At 38.1% G+C, this 16,269-nt stretch overlaps 1 protein-coding gene across 6 annotated transcripts in view; it reads right to left on the bottom strand.

Annotated features, from left to right (window-relative positions):
• Positions 1–4,272: 4,272 nt before the first annotated feature.
• The window catches only part of ACMSD (aminocarboxymuconate semialdehyde decarboxylase), a 71,119-nt gene continuing 59,122 nt past the window's right edge, over positions 4,273–16,269 (bottom strand). For 5 of the 6 annotated variants that reach the window (XM_027588889.2, XM_027588890.2, XM_027588892.2 and 2 more), the window contains 2 exons: positions 8,971–9,069; positions 4,273–5,181 (listed from right to left, as the gene is read on the bottom strand). In XM_027588889.2, coding sequence (XP_027444690.1) covers positions 5,119–5,181; positions 8,971–9,069 — 162 coding nt within the window. In that variant the 3' untranslated portion in view covers positions 4,273–5,118. Of the gene's footprint in view, positions 5,182–7,768; positions 8,148–8,970; positions 9,070–16,269 lie in introns of those variants that run through there. The other variant, XM_027588891.2, reaches the window with a different exon arrangement.

The raw sequence follows: 16,269 nt of genomic DNA, 5'->3' as shown, positions 1-16,269 counted from the left end.
TAGGCTCTCTCTTTGCTTAGAGGACCCCTTTCAATATTTCTTGTAGGGCTGGTTTCATGTTTGCAAATTCTTTTTTGTTTGTTTGTTTGTCCTGGAAGCTTTTTATCTCTCCTATTTTCAATGACAGCCTAGCTGGATATAGTATTCTTGGCTGCATATTTTTCTCATTTAGTGCTCTGAATATATCATGCCAGTCCTTTCTGGCCTGCCAGGTCTCTGTGGATAGGTCTGCTGCCAATCTAATGTTTCTACCATTGTAGGTTACAGACCTCTTGTCCCAAGCTGCTTTCAGGATTTTCTCTTTGTATATGAGACTTGTGAGTTTTACTATTAGATGTCGGGGTGTTGACCTATTTTTATTGATTTTGAGGGGGGTTCTCTGTGCCTCCTGGATTTTGATACCTATTTACTTCCCCAAGTTAGGGAAGTTCTCTGCTATAATTTGCTCCAATATACCTTCTGCCCCTCTCTCTTTCTTCTTCTTCTGGGATCCCAATTATTCTAGTGTTGCTTTGCTTTATGGTATCACTTATCCTTTGAAAATTCTCCCCTCATGATCCAGTAGTTGTTTATCTCTCTTTTTCTCAGCTTCTTTATCTCCATTGTTTGGTCTTGTCTATCACTAATTCTGTCTTCTGCCTCATTTATCCTAGCAGTTAGAGCCTCCATTTTTTATTGCAACTCATTAATAGCCTTTTTGATTTCGACTTGGTTAGATTTTAGGTCTATGCTTTTTTCAAGCCCAGCTAGTATCTTTATAATGGTCATTCTGAACTCTAGTTCTGACATCTTACTAATGTCTGTATTGATTAGGTCCCTGGCAGTCGGTACTGCCTCTTGTTTTTTTTTTTTTTTTTGAGGTTTTCCCATCTTGTCACTTTGTCGAGAGGAGAGTAGATGAATGAGAGAACCAAATTATAAGAGGGTAAAAACGACTGCAGAAATATATACACTAAACAAATAAGAAGAGAGCCAAAACCAGGGGGAAAAGAAAGGGGAAAAAAAAAGAATATGATCAGGCTGTTAATAGAATAGATAGAGCTACACACTAGATTTGGGTGTATTTTGGTCCGTTAGAAGAAATTGCCTTCCAAAATTTTAAAGAAAGAAAAACTTATATATATACAAAAATAAGGGTAAGTACGATGAAGGGATGGAATATGAATGTAAAGATGAAAATTATAAAAGATTTTAAGAAAGGAATTATTACAATAAGAAGTTGGCTGGAAAAAGAATAAAAAAAATAAAAAAGAGAGAATGTGATCAGGCAGGATACTAGGACAACGTCATACAGTAGAGTTAGGGTATATTTTCGTCTGTTAGAAGAAACTGTATCCCAAAATTTTAAAGAAAGAAAATATATATATATATATATATACACAAAATAAGGTTAAATACAATGAAGCGATGGAATATGACTGTAAAAATGAAAATTAAAAAAGATCCTAAAAAAGGAATTGATAAGTTGGTTGAAAAAGGACATAAGAAAAATTTAACTAGAAAAATAGAAAAAAATAAAGAAAATTAAAAAATTAACTTTGAAAGACTAAAGAATCATGGGGAAAAAGCCATGAATTCTATGTGCAGTATTCCCCTAGCGCTGGCGTTCTGCTGTTCTCATTGATCAGTAAACTTGGTCTTGGCTGGCTGTTCTTGCTGATCTTCTGGGGGAGGGCCCTGTTGCCGTGGTTCCCAAATGTCTTTGCCGGAGGCGGAATTGCCCCGTCCTTGCCAGGTCCAGGCTAAGTAATCTGCTCGGGTTTGCTCTCGGGAGCTTTTGTTCCCTGCAAGCTTTCCGTCCAGCTTTGGAGGACGAGAGTGAAAATGGCGGCCTCCCGATCTCCGCCCCGGAGGGGCCGAGAACTCGGGGGCTCCACTCCTCAGTGTGCCCCCAGAGAAAAGCAGTCACTCCCGTCTCCCTGGTCTCCGGCTGTACTCCGTGCTCACCTGGCCTGTGACTGAGCGTTTCTCTCTCTGGCACCTGACCCTGTGTGGAGTCTCCAAACCCAGCAGTTCTCTGCCGTGCGCTCTTGTGCCACTCCTCCCGGGGGAGGAAGGGGAGTCTCCCCGGATCTGCAGCTTGTTGGGTCCCTGCTGGAAGAGCAGTGGCCTGACTGTGAGTGGATCACAGTTTATGGCAACCCCGAGCTGAGAGCCCGCGCCTTGTCTCTGTTCTGCAGCCAGCTTCCCTGCCCCGATACCTAGGAGCTCTGCTGCACTCAGGCACCCCCGGTCTTCGTGTGACCCCGAGGGTCCTGAGAGCACACTGTCCCACGAGGGTTCCACCCCCCGCTTAGCCCCACTGGACCAATGTCCCTCAGCGGAGCCGACTTCTAAAAGTTCCGATTTTGTGCTCCTGCGGCTCTATCACTTGCCGGTAGCGGCTGACGGAGGCCCCCTCCCCACCATCTATCCTCCCGAATATCGCCTCGGATTCACTTCTCCGCACGTCCTACCTTCCAGTAAGTGGTCGCTTTTCTGTTCAGAGAGTTGCTGCTATTCTTTTCTTTGATCTCCTGTTGAGTTCGTAGGTGTTCTGAATGGTTTGATAACTATGTAGCTGAATTCGTGGGACCAGACAAAATTTACGTCTCCTACTCCTCCATCTTGCTCCTCCCCCTTGTAGGATTATTTGTAATGGCAAATATTGGAAATTATATGTAATGCCCAAATATAGGAGATTGATGGAACAAAGTATGGTACACACACACACATATAGATACCTGAGAATCAACCTTGATTTCTTTCCTTCCCTTCTTCCCTCTTCCTCACATTTATCAAGTGCTGTTGGTTCTGTCTACAACCACATCTCACCATCCCCATTCTATTACTCTTGCCCAAGTCACCATTTCTTGCCTTGTCTCCCTACTACCCTTCTTTACCCCCTTAAATAATTGTCTACACAGCTCCTAATGTTTTTGTTTTTGTTTTTTAACACATAAGTCAGAGCATATCACAGACCTATTTCAAAAACTCCAATGGCTTCCTGTGAAACTTAATATAAAATCTAAATTCTTGTCTGTGGCCTAGTTATCTGGCTGTCTTTTCAGCTTCACCTCCTACCTCTCTCCTCCTGGCTCACAAACTGCCATAAGCTCTTTCCTGCCTCAGAGGTTTTTCACTTTGCCTGGAAGGCTCTTCTCCATGGCTATTGCATTCTACCATTTAAATCTTAGTTAAAGTCCTCTCTAAAGAGGCTTTTTCTGGCTCCACAATTTAATGTTTTATCCCCCCTGCTTCCTCTAGTCACTCTATACATTTCTCTGTTTTAATTTCTTTATAGTGTTTGTCAGTGTAAGAAAAAAATTTCCCTCCCTCCCTCCCTCCTTCTTCCTTCCCTCCCTGTCTCCATTCCTCCTTTTTCTGTTTTCTCTCCTTTGTTTACTTGTGTTCTTATTCTCCAGATTGTAAGTGTAATCAGAGAAGGAATTTTGTGCTTTGTGTTTACTTTCGTAGCCGCACTCCTACTCCCCTTAGATCACACAAACACTCTTTGAGTATGAATATCTTTGTCTCTATCTATTTAATCTGTCTTTATCTGTCTATGATATTGAATAAGGTGATCAGGTTACTGTTCATAATAAAACAGTGATTAAACACTACATTAAAAGTGTTCAAATATAGAATATATGAAAAATAACAGATGTTTTCCCCAAAGAATGGCGAAGGAAAAAGTAATGACATATGCTTCATGTTGCCATTTTGCTCAACTTTGTTTTTCTTTTTAGGCAGATTGTAGTAGTAAGCAGAATGGTGGGTGGGTAAAGTCCCTGAAAGCAACAGGAGGAACAGGAAAAAGGGAGTACTGAACTAAATAAGGTGAAGATAATGGGATAGGTATAGTTTAGCAAAAGTTAGATCACCTCACATTACATGCCAGTACTCAACTCTTGGTTTTCTGGACTAATAGGATGGAAGAGAACTATGAATGAATCCAAAGCAAGAGGGGTCATTTTTTTTTTAAAGGTTTTATTTATTTATTTGACAGAGAGAGACACAGCAAGAGAGGGAACATAAGCAGAGGGAGTGGGAGAGGGAGAAGCAGGCTTCCCACTGAGCAGGGAGCCCAATGCGAGGCTCGATCCCAGGACCCTGGGACCATGACCTGAGCTGAAGGCAGACGTTTAACGACTGAGCCACCCAGGCGCCCCAAGAGGGTCATTTTGAAAAATTGTATTTGGTTTTAGAATTCAGCCAGAGGTACTGAACCACAGATGTTCATCACCCCTCCCAGGACAAGTTCATTTTCAGCAGCCCAGATGGGACAACCATAAATGAAGTAAGTAGAACAAAGCTACCCTGGTATTTCCTTGCTCGATCTCCATAACTAGCTTTACACATTTTGCTCAGTATTTTAAATTAAAAGAGCTTCTGGTAAAAGTAAATTATAGACTGGAGCTTTTCTTCAGAATAGGTAAGTTCTCATTCTGTCTGAAATCCCTGTTCTTGTAGATTTTTGCCTCTTTGTCTATTTCCCATCTTCCAACTAGGCTTGTCTATCCTTAGAGACTCAGCCCGAGTTCTGTGAAGATCTGCGCAAGTTTGAATCCAGATGAGTTTTTCTTACTGAAACTTCTGTGCTTCCGATTGTATTGCTTAATAATTATTCCATGAACATGTGTCTTGCCTCTTTAATTGGACTGTAAGCCCTCTAGAGATGATGCAATATATGTATCACTTATTTTTTGGATTGTAAAGCATTCCCGGCCCAGTTGTGGACTAATGGAGGGTGTTAAAAGTGGATAAAAACGGGTTATTTGGGCCCTATTCACATAGACTTGCTCCAAGTGGGGAACCTACCTCAGCCCTCCAGGATGAGTCTGGTGGTTGGTCTTTCTACATGTAAATCATTAATGACATTTTGCTTTTTATTTCTGACATTAATTTAAAAAGTGTTGGGAAAATTATTTTTGATTCGTACATAAAACAATGTGCTGTTTTTCAGAATGAAAACATATTCTGTGAGTCATTTTTGTTATGAATAATTTAGAACATTTGTGGATATTCTATTTCTGGGTAAAATAGTTCCAAATAAGATTTTAGTAATGCATGTGTGATACATATTTAAAAACAAAAATAAGATAACTTCTTGAATGTTTGCCTTTGTAGTAAATCCAGTCATTCAAATTGTTTTCTTTCGAGGCCCAAAAATGCTAGGGCATTGCCAGCTTTGAGTTTATCCTGCAACAGAAAAGAAAGGTTCTATTTAAAGTATTATTTAATGGTTATTTCAAAATACTTTACTGAGTGTCCTTATCAGGTTTTTTTTTTTTTAAAGATTTTATTGGTTTGATAGAGAGAGACACAGCGAGAGAGGAACACAAGCAGGGGGAGTAGGAGAGGGAGAACAGGCTTCCCACTGAGCAGGGAGCCCGATGCAGGGCTCGATTCCAGGACCCTGGGATCATGACCTGAGCTGAAGGCAGACACCTAATGACTGAGCCACCCAGGCGCCCCTTTATCAGGTTTTTAAAAGATGAATTTCCCAATGTGAGAGAAAAATATTAGCAGGTTAAACGATGTATCTCTTGACCCCTGTCTGCCCCACTATTTAAAATCTAAGTTTGAAACTTGGTCATGGGAAGAAAGGAGAATTATAAGGGGGAAAGCCCTCTTAGGAAAAAATGCCCTTCTTTCGAAACCTATATAGGACCCTCTAGTGGGTTTCAAGGACTATTTAGAGACAAATACAGTTGACCTTGAACAACATGAGTTTGAACTGTGGAAGTCCACATACATGAGGAGTTTTTTCAGTAAATATATTGGAAAATTCTTTGGAGATTTGTGACAATTTGAAAAAAACTCACAAACTGTGTAGCCTAGAAGTAAAAAAAATTGTAAAAAGTTAGATATTGTAAGAATACAGTGTATAATACAAGTAAGATACAAAATATGTGTTAATCATCTATGTTATTGGTAAGGCTTTTGGTCAACAGCAGGCTATTAGTAGTTAAGTTTTTGGGAAGCCAAAGGTTATATGTGGATTTTGATGTAGGGGTCAACGCCCCTAACTCTTGTGTTGTTCAAAGGTCAACTTCATAAAGAAAAGGTACAGGTTAGGTCTGTGGAACAGGTGAGCTGGAGATAGTACCCAGAAGTCATCTAGACATCCTCCAGTTTTTAGACATATGTGTTGTCCCTTCACATGGCCATGAATAAAAGGTAAGCTCTTTTGGCACAAGAGAAGTGATAGATGAAGCACCTCAGAATATGGTACAAATATGTAAATTTATAGATTTCAGATGAAAAAAAGGACTGCCAAATTTTTCCTCACTTTCTTCCCAGTTATAGACTAGGTCAACCCCACAGCAAGAACTCCTGTGAGCTGGGGTACCTGGGTGGCTCAGTCGGTTGAGCATGCGCCTTCAGCTCAGGTCATGATCCTGGAGCCCTGCATCAGGCTCCCTGTGCAGTGGGGAGTCTGCAGCTCCCTCTGCCCCTCCCGGGCTCATGTGTGCATGCTCCCTTCCTCCCTTTCTCTCTCTCTCTCTCTCAAATAAATGAATAAAATCTTAAAAAAAAATCCTGTGAGTTAAGGGGGTAACTTACTTGATATATGTCCAGCTTGCAAAGGGCACCATGTAGCTGAGAGTAGAAGGAAACATGTATGGGGTTGTGTAACATCTCTGGATATTAATGTGTCTCTATATATTTTGATCACTTCAGGGTTCTTACACAGCCTTGGACAGTGGGGAATTTGAGGCAGGGACCTCTTACTCAGGGTTCTTCCCTGATACACACTTGGGCCATACCTGTCTTAAAGGAGGATTTAGAAGAGACTATTGTTGCTCTGAGAAAACCGTTTGCTTTACTTTTAAAAATAGATTAGTACCAACTATCGTTTGAAGAAGATACATTTTGGCATGTCAGATTTCGGGTTGGGTCCATGTGCTATATAATCTAACAGTTAATATTGCCTTTGGCAAATCACCCAGCACCCAAATCTTGTTTTTCTCCTCTGCATCTACATGGTGGAATGCATCTGCCTGTCCACCTCCCAGTGTTGTTGTGGTCATCAAATGGGTTTATTGTGTCTAAAAATTTTTTAGTGAAATTTACCTTTATGTGGCTCAAAATTCAAAGGGTATAAAATGGATGCCTCCTTTCACTACTGCCACCCAACCAGTACTTTTTCTTCCCAGAGTTATCAGTTTCTTGTCTGTTTTCCCAGAATATTTTATGCATATATAAGTATTTGCTTATATAGGTATATGGACATTTTTCACAAATGGATAGTGTATTATACACAAATGGAAGTACACTGTATGCGTTGTTTTGTACCTTGCTTTGTAAACTTAAGATACTTTGGAAATTGATTTTTAATTTTTTTATGGCTACATACATTCCATTGTACGGATATATTATTTATTTAACTATTTCTCTCTGAAAACTGGATTGTTTTCAGTCTCTTATTATAAACAATTTTATAGTAACCTTGTACAGAATGTCATGAATTTGTGAGTATAACATTTTCATGTAAGATTTTTTTTAAAACTTTGACCTTAAAAGTTATAAGCACATACAATAAATAACTAGAGGCAAAAATAATAATAGTAATTATTATTATTATTCTGTTAAAGGTTTAATCAGGATACTTAGGGTAATTTGGTTTAAGTTTAATTTTGGCTAAGGGAACTTGGATTCTAGTTTAGAAGAAAGCCAGGAATTATGCAAAAGGATTATGACTGAGACTTTTTTTTAAAGCTTATTTATTTGAGAGAGAGAATGAGAAAGCATGAATGGGAGGAGAAGCAGAGGGAGAGGGAGAAGCAGACTCCCTGATGAATAGGGAGCCCGATGACAGGAGCTCAATCTCAGGATCCTTGGGTCACAACCTGAGCAGAAGGCAGACGCTTAACTGGTTGAGCCACCCAGGCGCCCCATGACTGAGAATTTGTAAGATTTCTTAAGAGTTTATATGTTCCTATGTCTTCATCTTTGGCCGAGCTTGACTACGGTTGTGATTGGCAATGAATCCCATAGGAAGAACTTGTTTTGTTGTGGGGTAGGGGTGGGATGGGAGGGGGATGACAAAGGAGGGGGATCTGAGGACAGATTCTCATTTTGAACTCATCTTGGTTCATAAGCCGAAGAGGCAGAATAGGCAGTGGCAGGATTATAGTACATTTTAGTATCATTTATCCACCCTAAAAATCAAATGCCAAAAGAAAAAAATCCAGTTACTTGAGAGTTCTGGTTCTTTGAGTCCTTGTTAATCAAAACTTTAGTCTCAGTATCCGAATAACCAGGATCATTATAATTTTTGAGATTGGTGGATTTGTTACAGAAATGTTAAAGGAAAAACACATTTTTCTTGTTCAAACATACAAGCATAAATATATGATTATGATATGCTTCTTTACAGTTTTTGTTCTTGGCTTTATGAATTTAGTTGTATTAGGTTGACTTTCAGCTTTTTAAAAAAATAATTTAAAAAATTTAATTCCAGTGTAGTTAACATAAAGTTAGTTTCAGGTGTACAATGTAGTGATTCACTAGTTCCACTGAGTGCTCTCAAGATAAATGTACTCTTAATCCCCATCACCTGTTTCACCCCTCCCCCCCACCTACCTCCCTTCTGGGAACCATCTGTTTGTTCTCTATAGTTAAGAGTGTGTTTTGTGGTTTGTCTCCTTTTTTCCCTTTGTTTTGTTTCTTAAATTTCACATTGTGAAATCACATAGTATTTGTTTTTCTCTGACCGACTTATTTCACTTAGCATTATATGCTCTAGCTCCAACTGCATCGTTGCAAATGGCAAGATTTCATTCTTTTTTATGGCTGAGTAATATTCCATATATATACCACATCTTCCTTTGCCCTTTAGTAGTTCCACTATTTCTAGTAACAATTCTAGGAATATTAAGCATAATGTTTCCCTTGTTCTTTGTTGTCGCATATCAAAGTTCTCTGAAACCAAAGAATTAGAGCAGGAAAACTCAGGAAGACCATGAAGTAAAAAGCATGTACCTTTGTTTCTGCATCAAATTCTTCTATGGACTCTATCAGTTTCCCAGGTTCCAGCTCCCCTAGTGGAAAGGGGTAATCAGTTCCCAAAATGACTTGATCCTGAAAAAAAATTTTTTAACTGTAACTTTACAGAGCATGAAAGAATCTTCTGTAAATATAATTATATTTACTTATTACAAGCACTCCTATGATAAAATAACAAATTCCTTCCAGTTAATAGAAACAAACTGATCTAAAATGTTTGATTTAATGGATTCAAAACATATTCTGACATTTTCTCCAGCAGGTGTCGCTATTGGGTTTCTTAAAGTTGCAAATCAACCCCCCATCCTTCCTTTTTTGAATAACTGAAACATATATATATATAAGAAGCAAGAATTTATTTAATAAAACATGTTGATATCTTCAGATGAAATTAAGGATTCTATATTTCTTAGAATGACACATTGCAATTCATCCCATAATTTTATTTTATTTATTTATTTGAGAGAGAGAGAGAGATAGAGAATGAGCAGTGGGGAGGAGCAGAGAGAGGAGAGGCAGACTCCCCGCTGAGCGGGGAGCCCAATGCGGGGCTTGTTCCCAGGACTTGGGGATCATGATCTGGGCTGAAGGCAGACCCTTAACTGACTGAGCCACCTAGGTGCCCCTCCCATAATTTTTTTTTTTTAAAGATTTTATTTTTAAGTAATCTCTACACTCAATGTGGGGCTCAAATTAATGACCCTGAGATCAAGCATTGCACACTCCACGGACTGAGCCAGCCAGGCACCCCTGATCCCATAATTTTTGAAAACATACTGGAGTTGAAAAGGAAAAAAATAACAAACAACTGGATGAAAAGTAAAGACAAACAAACAAAAACCAATCCCCAAAGAATTCTTATCTCTATAAACTGAATAGTTGTCTTTTTTTTTTTTTAATGATGTTGCTTCAAATCTCCATTTGACACTTTGTACAACAAAGCACACAGGCTTGTCCATCTACAAATATATAAAGCAGTATGTCAAGCAATGTGTTAGAATCTAGATTACCCTGGCCAACCAAACAGAAATGGGCCCTGTCCTCAGGGAACTCATAATCTAGTAAGAAAGAGAGACATTAAATTAATAATGGCAGTCTATCAAAATAAAATAAGAAAAACACATTTTCAACCAGAAATTTTACTTCTAGAAATGTGTTCCACTAATACACATGTAATGGAAATATATACAAGGAAATTAATTGCAACATTATTTGTAGTGGCAAAAGACTAGCAAACTAAATTATAGCATATCTAAAAAATAAAGAGGATTGAGGAATACTTAACATATGTTGAAATGGAATAATCACTAAGTTATAGAGAGGAATGATGTTGAAGTTATATTGTAAGGAGAAAAAACCTAGGACAATGTATCTGCTATGCTCATATTTCTGTTTTTAACAAGGGACCTATAGACACACAAATAATACATTTGTATATACACTCTATTTCAGGAATGGTACTCAAGAAACAAGATTATTTGCCTGTGGAAAAGAAGATTAGGAATTGGGGATGGAGGAGATCCCTGTCTCCCTTTTTGAAATGTAATTCACAGGGCACCTGCGTGACTCAGTTGGTTGCGCATCTGCCTTTGGCTCAGGTTGTGATTCCAGGGTCCTGGGATCGAGTCCCCAATCAGGCTCCCTGCTCAGCGGATAGAATCAGCCTCTCCCTCGCTCTCTCTGCCCCTCCCCATGCTCATGCTCTATCTCTCTCTCTCTCAAATAAATAAATAAAATCTTAAAAGAAAAGAAACGTAATTCACATAACTTAAAATTTAGCCTTTAGAAGTATATAATGCAGTGAGTTTTAGTGTATTTATGAATTTGTGTAATCATTCCCACCATCTTATTCCAGAACATTTTTATCACTGCAAAGTTAATCCCATACCCATTAGCAGGCATTCTGCATTTCCTCCTTCCCCCCTTCCTAGTGTAAACTAATTTATCCTCTCTGTCTATGGAATTGCCTATTCTGGACATTTCATGTAAATGGAATTATGTCATATGTCCTATCTTTTGTTTAGTGTACTGTTTTCAAGGTCCATCCATGTTGTAGTCTAAATCAGTACTTCTTTCCTTTTTAGGTGGGATAATATTCCATTGTATAGATGTACCACATTTTGTTTATCCGCTTATCAGATGATGGACACTTGGGTTGTTTCTACCCTCTGGCTATTATGATAATGTTACTCAGAACATTTTTTTAAATTGACATATAGTGTGTTATTAGTTTCAGGGGTAGAGTTCAGTGATTCATCAGTTGTGTATAACATCCAGTGCTCATTACATCAAGTGCCCTCCTTAACGCCCACCATCCAGTTACCTCATCCCCCCACACGTATCCCCTCCAGCAACCCTCAGTTTGTTTTCTATAGTTAAGAGGCTCTTATGGTTTGTCTTCCTCTCTGATTTTGGCTTATTTTATTTTTCCCTCCCTTCCCCTATGATCCTCTGTTTTGTTTCTTAAATTCTACATGAGTGAAATCATGATAATTGTTTTTCTCTGGTTGACTTATTTCGCTTAGCATAACACCCTCTAGTGCTCGAACATTTTTGTATAAGTTTTTACCTGAGCGTATTTTCACTTCTCCTGGATATACACTTAGGAGTGGAATTGCTGGGTCATATGGTAAGTCCACATTTAACATTTTGAGGAGCTAGTTTTCACAGTGGTTGCATCATTCCCACCAGAAATGCGTGAGGGTTCTAGTTTCTCCAAATCCTCATCAATACTTGTTATTGTCCATCTTTTTGATTAAAGCCATCATAGTAGGGATAAAGTAGTATCTCTCTGTGGTTTTGATTTGCACTTCTCTAATGACTAATTATGCTGAACGTCTTTTCATGTGTTCATTGGCCATTTTTATGTCTTTGGAGAAATATCTATTCTGATCCTATGTGTCGATTCAAGCCCCTATATTTTCTTTTTATAGTTGAGTTATAAGAATTTTTCAATATTTTCTGAATATTAGAGATTTATCAGATATATATTTATAAATATTTTTTTCATTGTGTGGGTTGTCTTTTCACTTTACTAGACATATATTTGAAGTACAAAAGTTTTTAATTTTGATGAAGTCTAATTTATCTAATTTTTTCCTTTGGTTGCTTATAGTTTTGGTGTCACATTTAAGAAATTATTGCCTAGAGGCACCTGGGTGGCTCAGCTGGTTGAGCATCTGTCTGCCTTTGGCTCAGGTCATGCTCCCAGGGTCCTGGGATCGAGCCCTGCTTGGCGGGGAGCCTGCTTCTCCCTCTCCTCCCCACTCGTGCTTTCTGTTGCTATCTCTGTCTGTCTGTCTCTCAAATGAATAAATAAAATCTTTAAAAAAAAGAAATTATTGCCTAGTCCAAGGTCACAAAGATTTACAACTATATTTTCTTCTAAGGGTTTGTAGTTTTAGCTTTTCCATTTAGGTATTTGATCTGTTGGAGTTTATTTTTATGTGGGGTGTAAGTAAGGGGTACAACTTAATTTTTTTGCATGTGGATATCCAGTTGTTTCACTGTTATATGTTCAAAAGACTATTCTTTCCTCACTTAATTGTATTGGCACCTCTGTTCAAAATGTCTCTCCTTATAGGACTGTACTACACAGTTTTGACTACTGTAGCTGTGTAGAATGTTTTGGAAATTGGAAGTGTGAGCCCTTCAACTTTGTCCCTCTTTTTCACATTGTTTTGGTTATTCTGGGTCCATTGCTTTTATATATGAATTTTAGGATCAGCTTGTCAATTCCTGCAAAAAAAAAAAAAAAAAAGGCCCCTGGATTTTTGGTAGGGATTGCATTGAATCTGTAGGTCAATGTGGGGGCTATTGCCATTTAACATTATTGAGTTTTCCAATCAATGAACATGGGATGTCTTTTTTTTTTTAAGTTTTTATTTAAATTCCAGTTAGTTATCTTATAGTATAATATTAGTTTCAGGTGTACAGTATAGTGATTCAGCACTTCCATATATCACCTGGTGCTCATCACAAGTGCACTCCTTAATGAACATGGGATGTCTTCATTTATTTAGGTCTTCTTTAGTTTTCTTCAGCAATGTTTTATAGTTTAGTGCCCAAGTCTGGCACTTCTTCAGTTGGATTTATTCCTAAGTATTTCATTCTTTTTGATACTATTGTAAATGGAATTGTTTCCTCAATTTCATTTATGAATTATTCATTAGTAGTGTATTGATATACAGTTTTTAAAAAACATTTATTTATTTGAGAGAGTGGGGGAAGGACAGAGGGAAAGGGAGAGAGAAACTCCCCTTTTCTGCACTCAGCAGAGACTCTGCTGAGTGCAGAACCCAATGCAGGGCTCGATCCCACGACTCCGAGATCAGACCTGAGCCAAAACCAAGAGTTGGAAGCTTTAACTGTGCCACTCACATGCCCCTGAAATACAATTAATTTTTATATATTTATCTGTTACCTACAACCTTGCTGAATCTGTTTAATTATTAGTTTATTTGTGGATTCTTTGGGATTTTCTATATATAAATTTGTATCATCTGAAATAATTGTGCTTCTTCCTTTCCAGTCTGGATGGCTTTTATTTTTCTTCCCTAATTGCCCTAGCTAGAATCTCCAGTGCAATACTGAACAGAAGTGGTGAGAGCAAAACCTTTCAGTTCACCATTGTGTTAAGGTTAGTTGTGGATTTTTCACAGATGCTCTTTATCAGGTTGAGGAAGCTCCCTTCTACTAGTTGTTGAGTGTTTTTTATCATGAAAGGCTGTTGGATCTTGTTGAGTACTTTTTCTGTACCTATTGAGATGATTATGTAGTTTTTGTCCTTTATTCTATTAATATGGTGTATTATATTGATTTTTTTTGTGTATGTTGAAAAACCTTGCATTCCTGGGATAAATCTCAGTAAGTCATGATGTGTAATTCTTTTTATATGGTGCTGGATTGAGTTTAGTAAATATCATTGGGGGAGGGTGCCTGGGTGGCTCAGTTGGTTAAGTGTCTACCTTTAGCTCAGGTCATGATCTTGGGGTCCTGGGATCGAGTCCCAAGTTGGGCTCCCTGCTCAGTGGGGAGTCTGCTTCTCCCTCTCCCTCTGCCCCTTCCCCCCCTCATGCTCTCTCTCTCTCTCATACTTTCTCTCTCTCTCAAATAAATAAATGAAATCTTTAAAGAAAATAACATTACTAACTTAACCTCTTTACTTGTTCTAGGTCTATTCAGATGTTCTTTTTCCCTTGAATCAGTTTCTATCATCTTTCTAGGAATTTCTTCATTTTATTTAGTTTATCTAATTTGTTAGTGTACAATTACCTATTTTTTTTTCTTGTAATTCTTTTATTTCTGTGAGGTCTATAGTAATGGCCTCCTCTTTCATTTCCAATTTTAATAATTTGATTCTTCTTTCTTTCTTTCTTGGTCAGTTTAGCTAAAGGTTTGCCATGTTTGCTGATCTCAACCAAGTTTTGATTTTGTGATTTTCTCTATTTTTCTATTCTCTATTTTTTTTCATATCTGCTCTAATATTCATTATTTCCTTCCATATGCTTGCTTTGGGTTTAGTTTGCTTTCCTTTTTCTAGTTTCTTAAGGTGCAAAGCTAGGGTATTGAGTTGAGATTTTTCTTGTTTACTATAGGCATTTTACAGCTACAAATTCCCCACTAAGTACTGCTTTAGCTAACTTCATGAATTTTGGAATGTTGTGTTTTGTATTGTATTTGTCTTAAATATTTTCTAATTTTCCCTGTGATTTCTCCTTTGTCTAGTGTCATTTCATTTCAACCTGCAGGTACACCCTTTAGCATTTCTTGTATGGCATGTCTACTAATGATGAATTCTCTTCATTTTTGTTTATTCTGAAATGTCTTCATCTCTCTTCATTCTTGAAGGATACTTTTGCTGGATATAGAGTTCTTGATTTACAGTTTTTTTTTTCTTTCAGTGCTTTAAATATGTTTTCCACTGCCTTCATGTTTTCTGATGAGAGCTAAGGAGAGAGCCATAGAGAACATCAACACTGCTGGTGGAGTGGTTGCAGAAATGGAGGACAGAGACCCACAAGAGAGGCAGAGAAAACTAGTGAGGTGGAAGGAAAGCCAGAAAAAAGTGGTATTAGAAAAAAATGCAAAGAGAGATATTTGAAAAGTTTTTAATAAGTAATGCTTTAGAAGAGGATAAAAAAGATAAGGACTGAAAAGTATCTATTGGTTATGGCATCCTTATTAAGTGTACGTCCAGCAGAGTGATAGGGAGTAAAACAGATGAATTGGATGGAAAAGTAAATGAATAGTGAAAAAATGGCAAGTGTCTCTTAGCTTGGTGCACCTCTTCTCTTTCATTGCTACTCTCTTTGTGCTGCTTAGACAGCCTTGTGGATAAACAAAGATCTAGCTCTAAGCCTCGAGTCTTGAGAATAGGGCTTCCTGCTGGACATCACTCCTCAACTACCTCAAAGGCAATTAAAACTCAACATGTTACCTAATATTGAAGTCCTGATCTTAATATTTATTCCACATCGTGTTCATTCTCATTCTCTCTCTTGTTCTCTTTCCCACCCTCTTGCTCTCTTTCTCATCCCTGTCCACTTGCATCCTGGATAGCTTCTGTTTGCTTCTCCAGATCCACTCTCCATCCTTCTTCACTATTTGTCCCTTGGAGACTGACCTGTATGAACTATGCAAATACTCCCTTGACCTTAGGCTTCTAGTTAGGTTTAGCTAACAGGTAACACAGGCGGGAGACTAGAGAATGGAAGGAAAGTGTTTATCTCAGGTCCTTCCCTCTGGAATTATCCAGCTTAGCTCCACCCAAAAGTCTCAGCTCGTGTCATGCAGACCTATTCACAGAGTCCTGTCTTGAAGTTTTGGCCTGGAATGGAAATGGAGCTTTCCATATCTTTGTAAATATTCCATTTACTAATTTTCCTGTAGTTTTCCCAATTTAAGTATACCATCTTATTTTTTGCTGGAACCCTGAATAAGTCACGGTATGTACCAGTTATACCAAACTTTATAGTTTCCTGAATTTACTGGGTTGATTTTTCTGGTTGAAATGCTGTATCCAGCCCTGAACTCCTATTTTTGATTGATTGACTGATTGATTGATGTGGTGGATACCTCTTTGTTTTGCCAAAATTTTAAACTGATAGAAATGTTGCAGGATAATTTAGGGATCTGCTATTTAACCTTCACCCAAATTCACCAATTCTTTACGTTTTGCCCCCTTTGCTTTATCATTTCGTCTTTATAGATAATTATGTATATATGCATATTTTTCTGAACTATAGGTAAGGTGGAGACATCATGGCTCCTTAC

Source organism: Zalophus californianus, chromosome 3 (genome assembly GCF_009762305.2).
Source record: "Zalophus californianus isolate mZalCal1 chromosome 3, mZalCal1.pri.v2, whole genome shotgun sequence".
Lineage (NCBI taxonomy): Eukaryota > Metazoa > Chordata > Mammalia > Carnivora > Otariidae > Zalophus > Zalophus californianus.
This window is presented reverse-complemented; position numbering and strand designations above follow the sequence as displayed.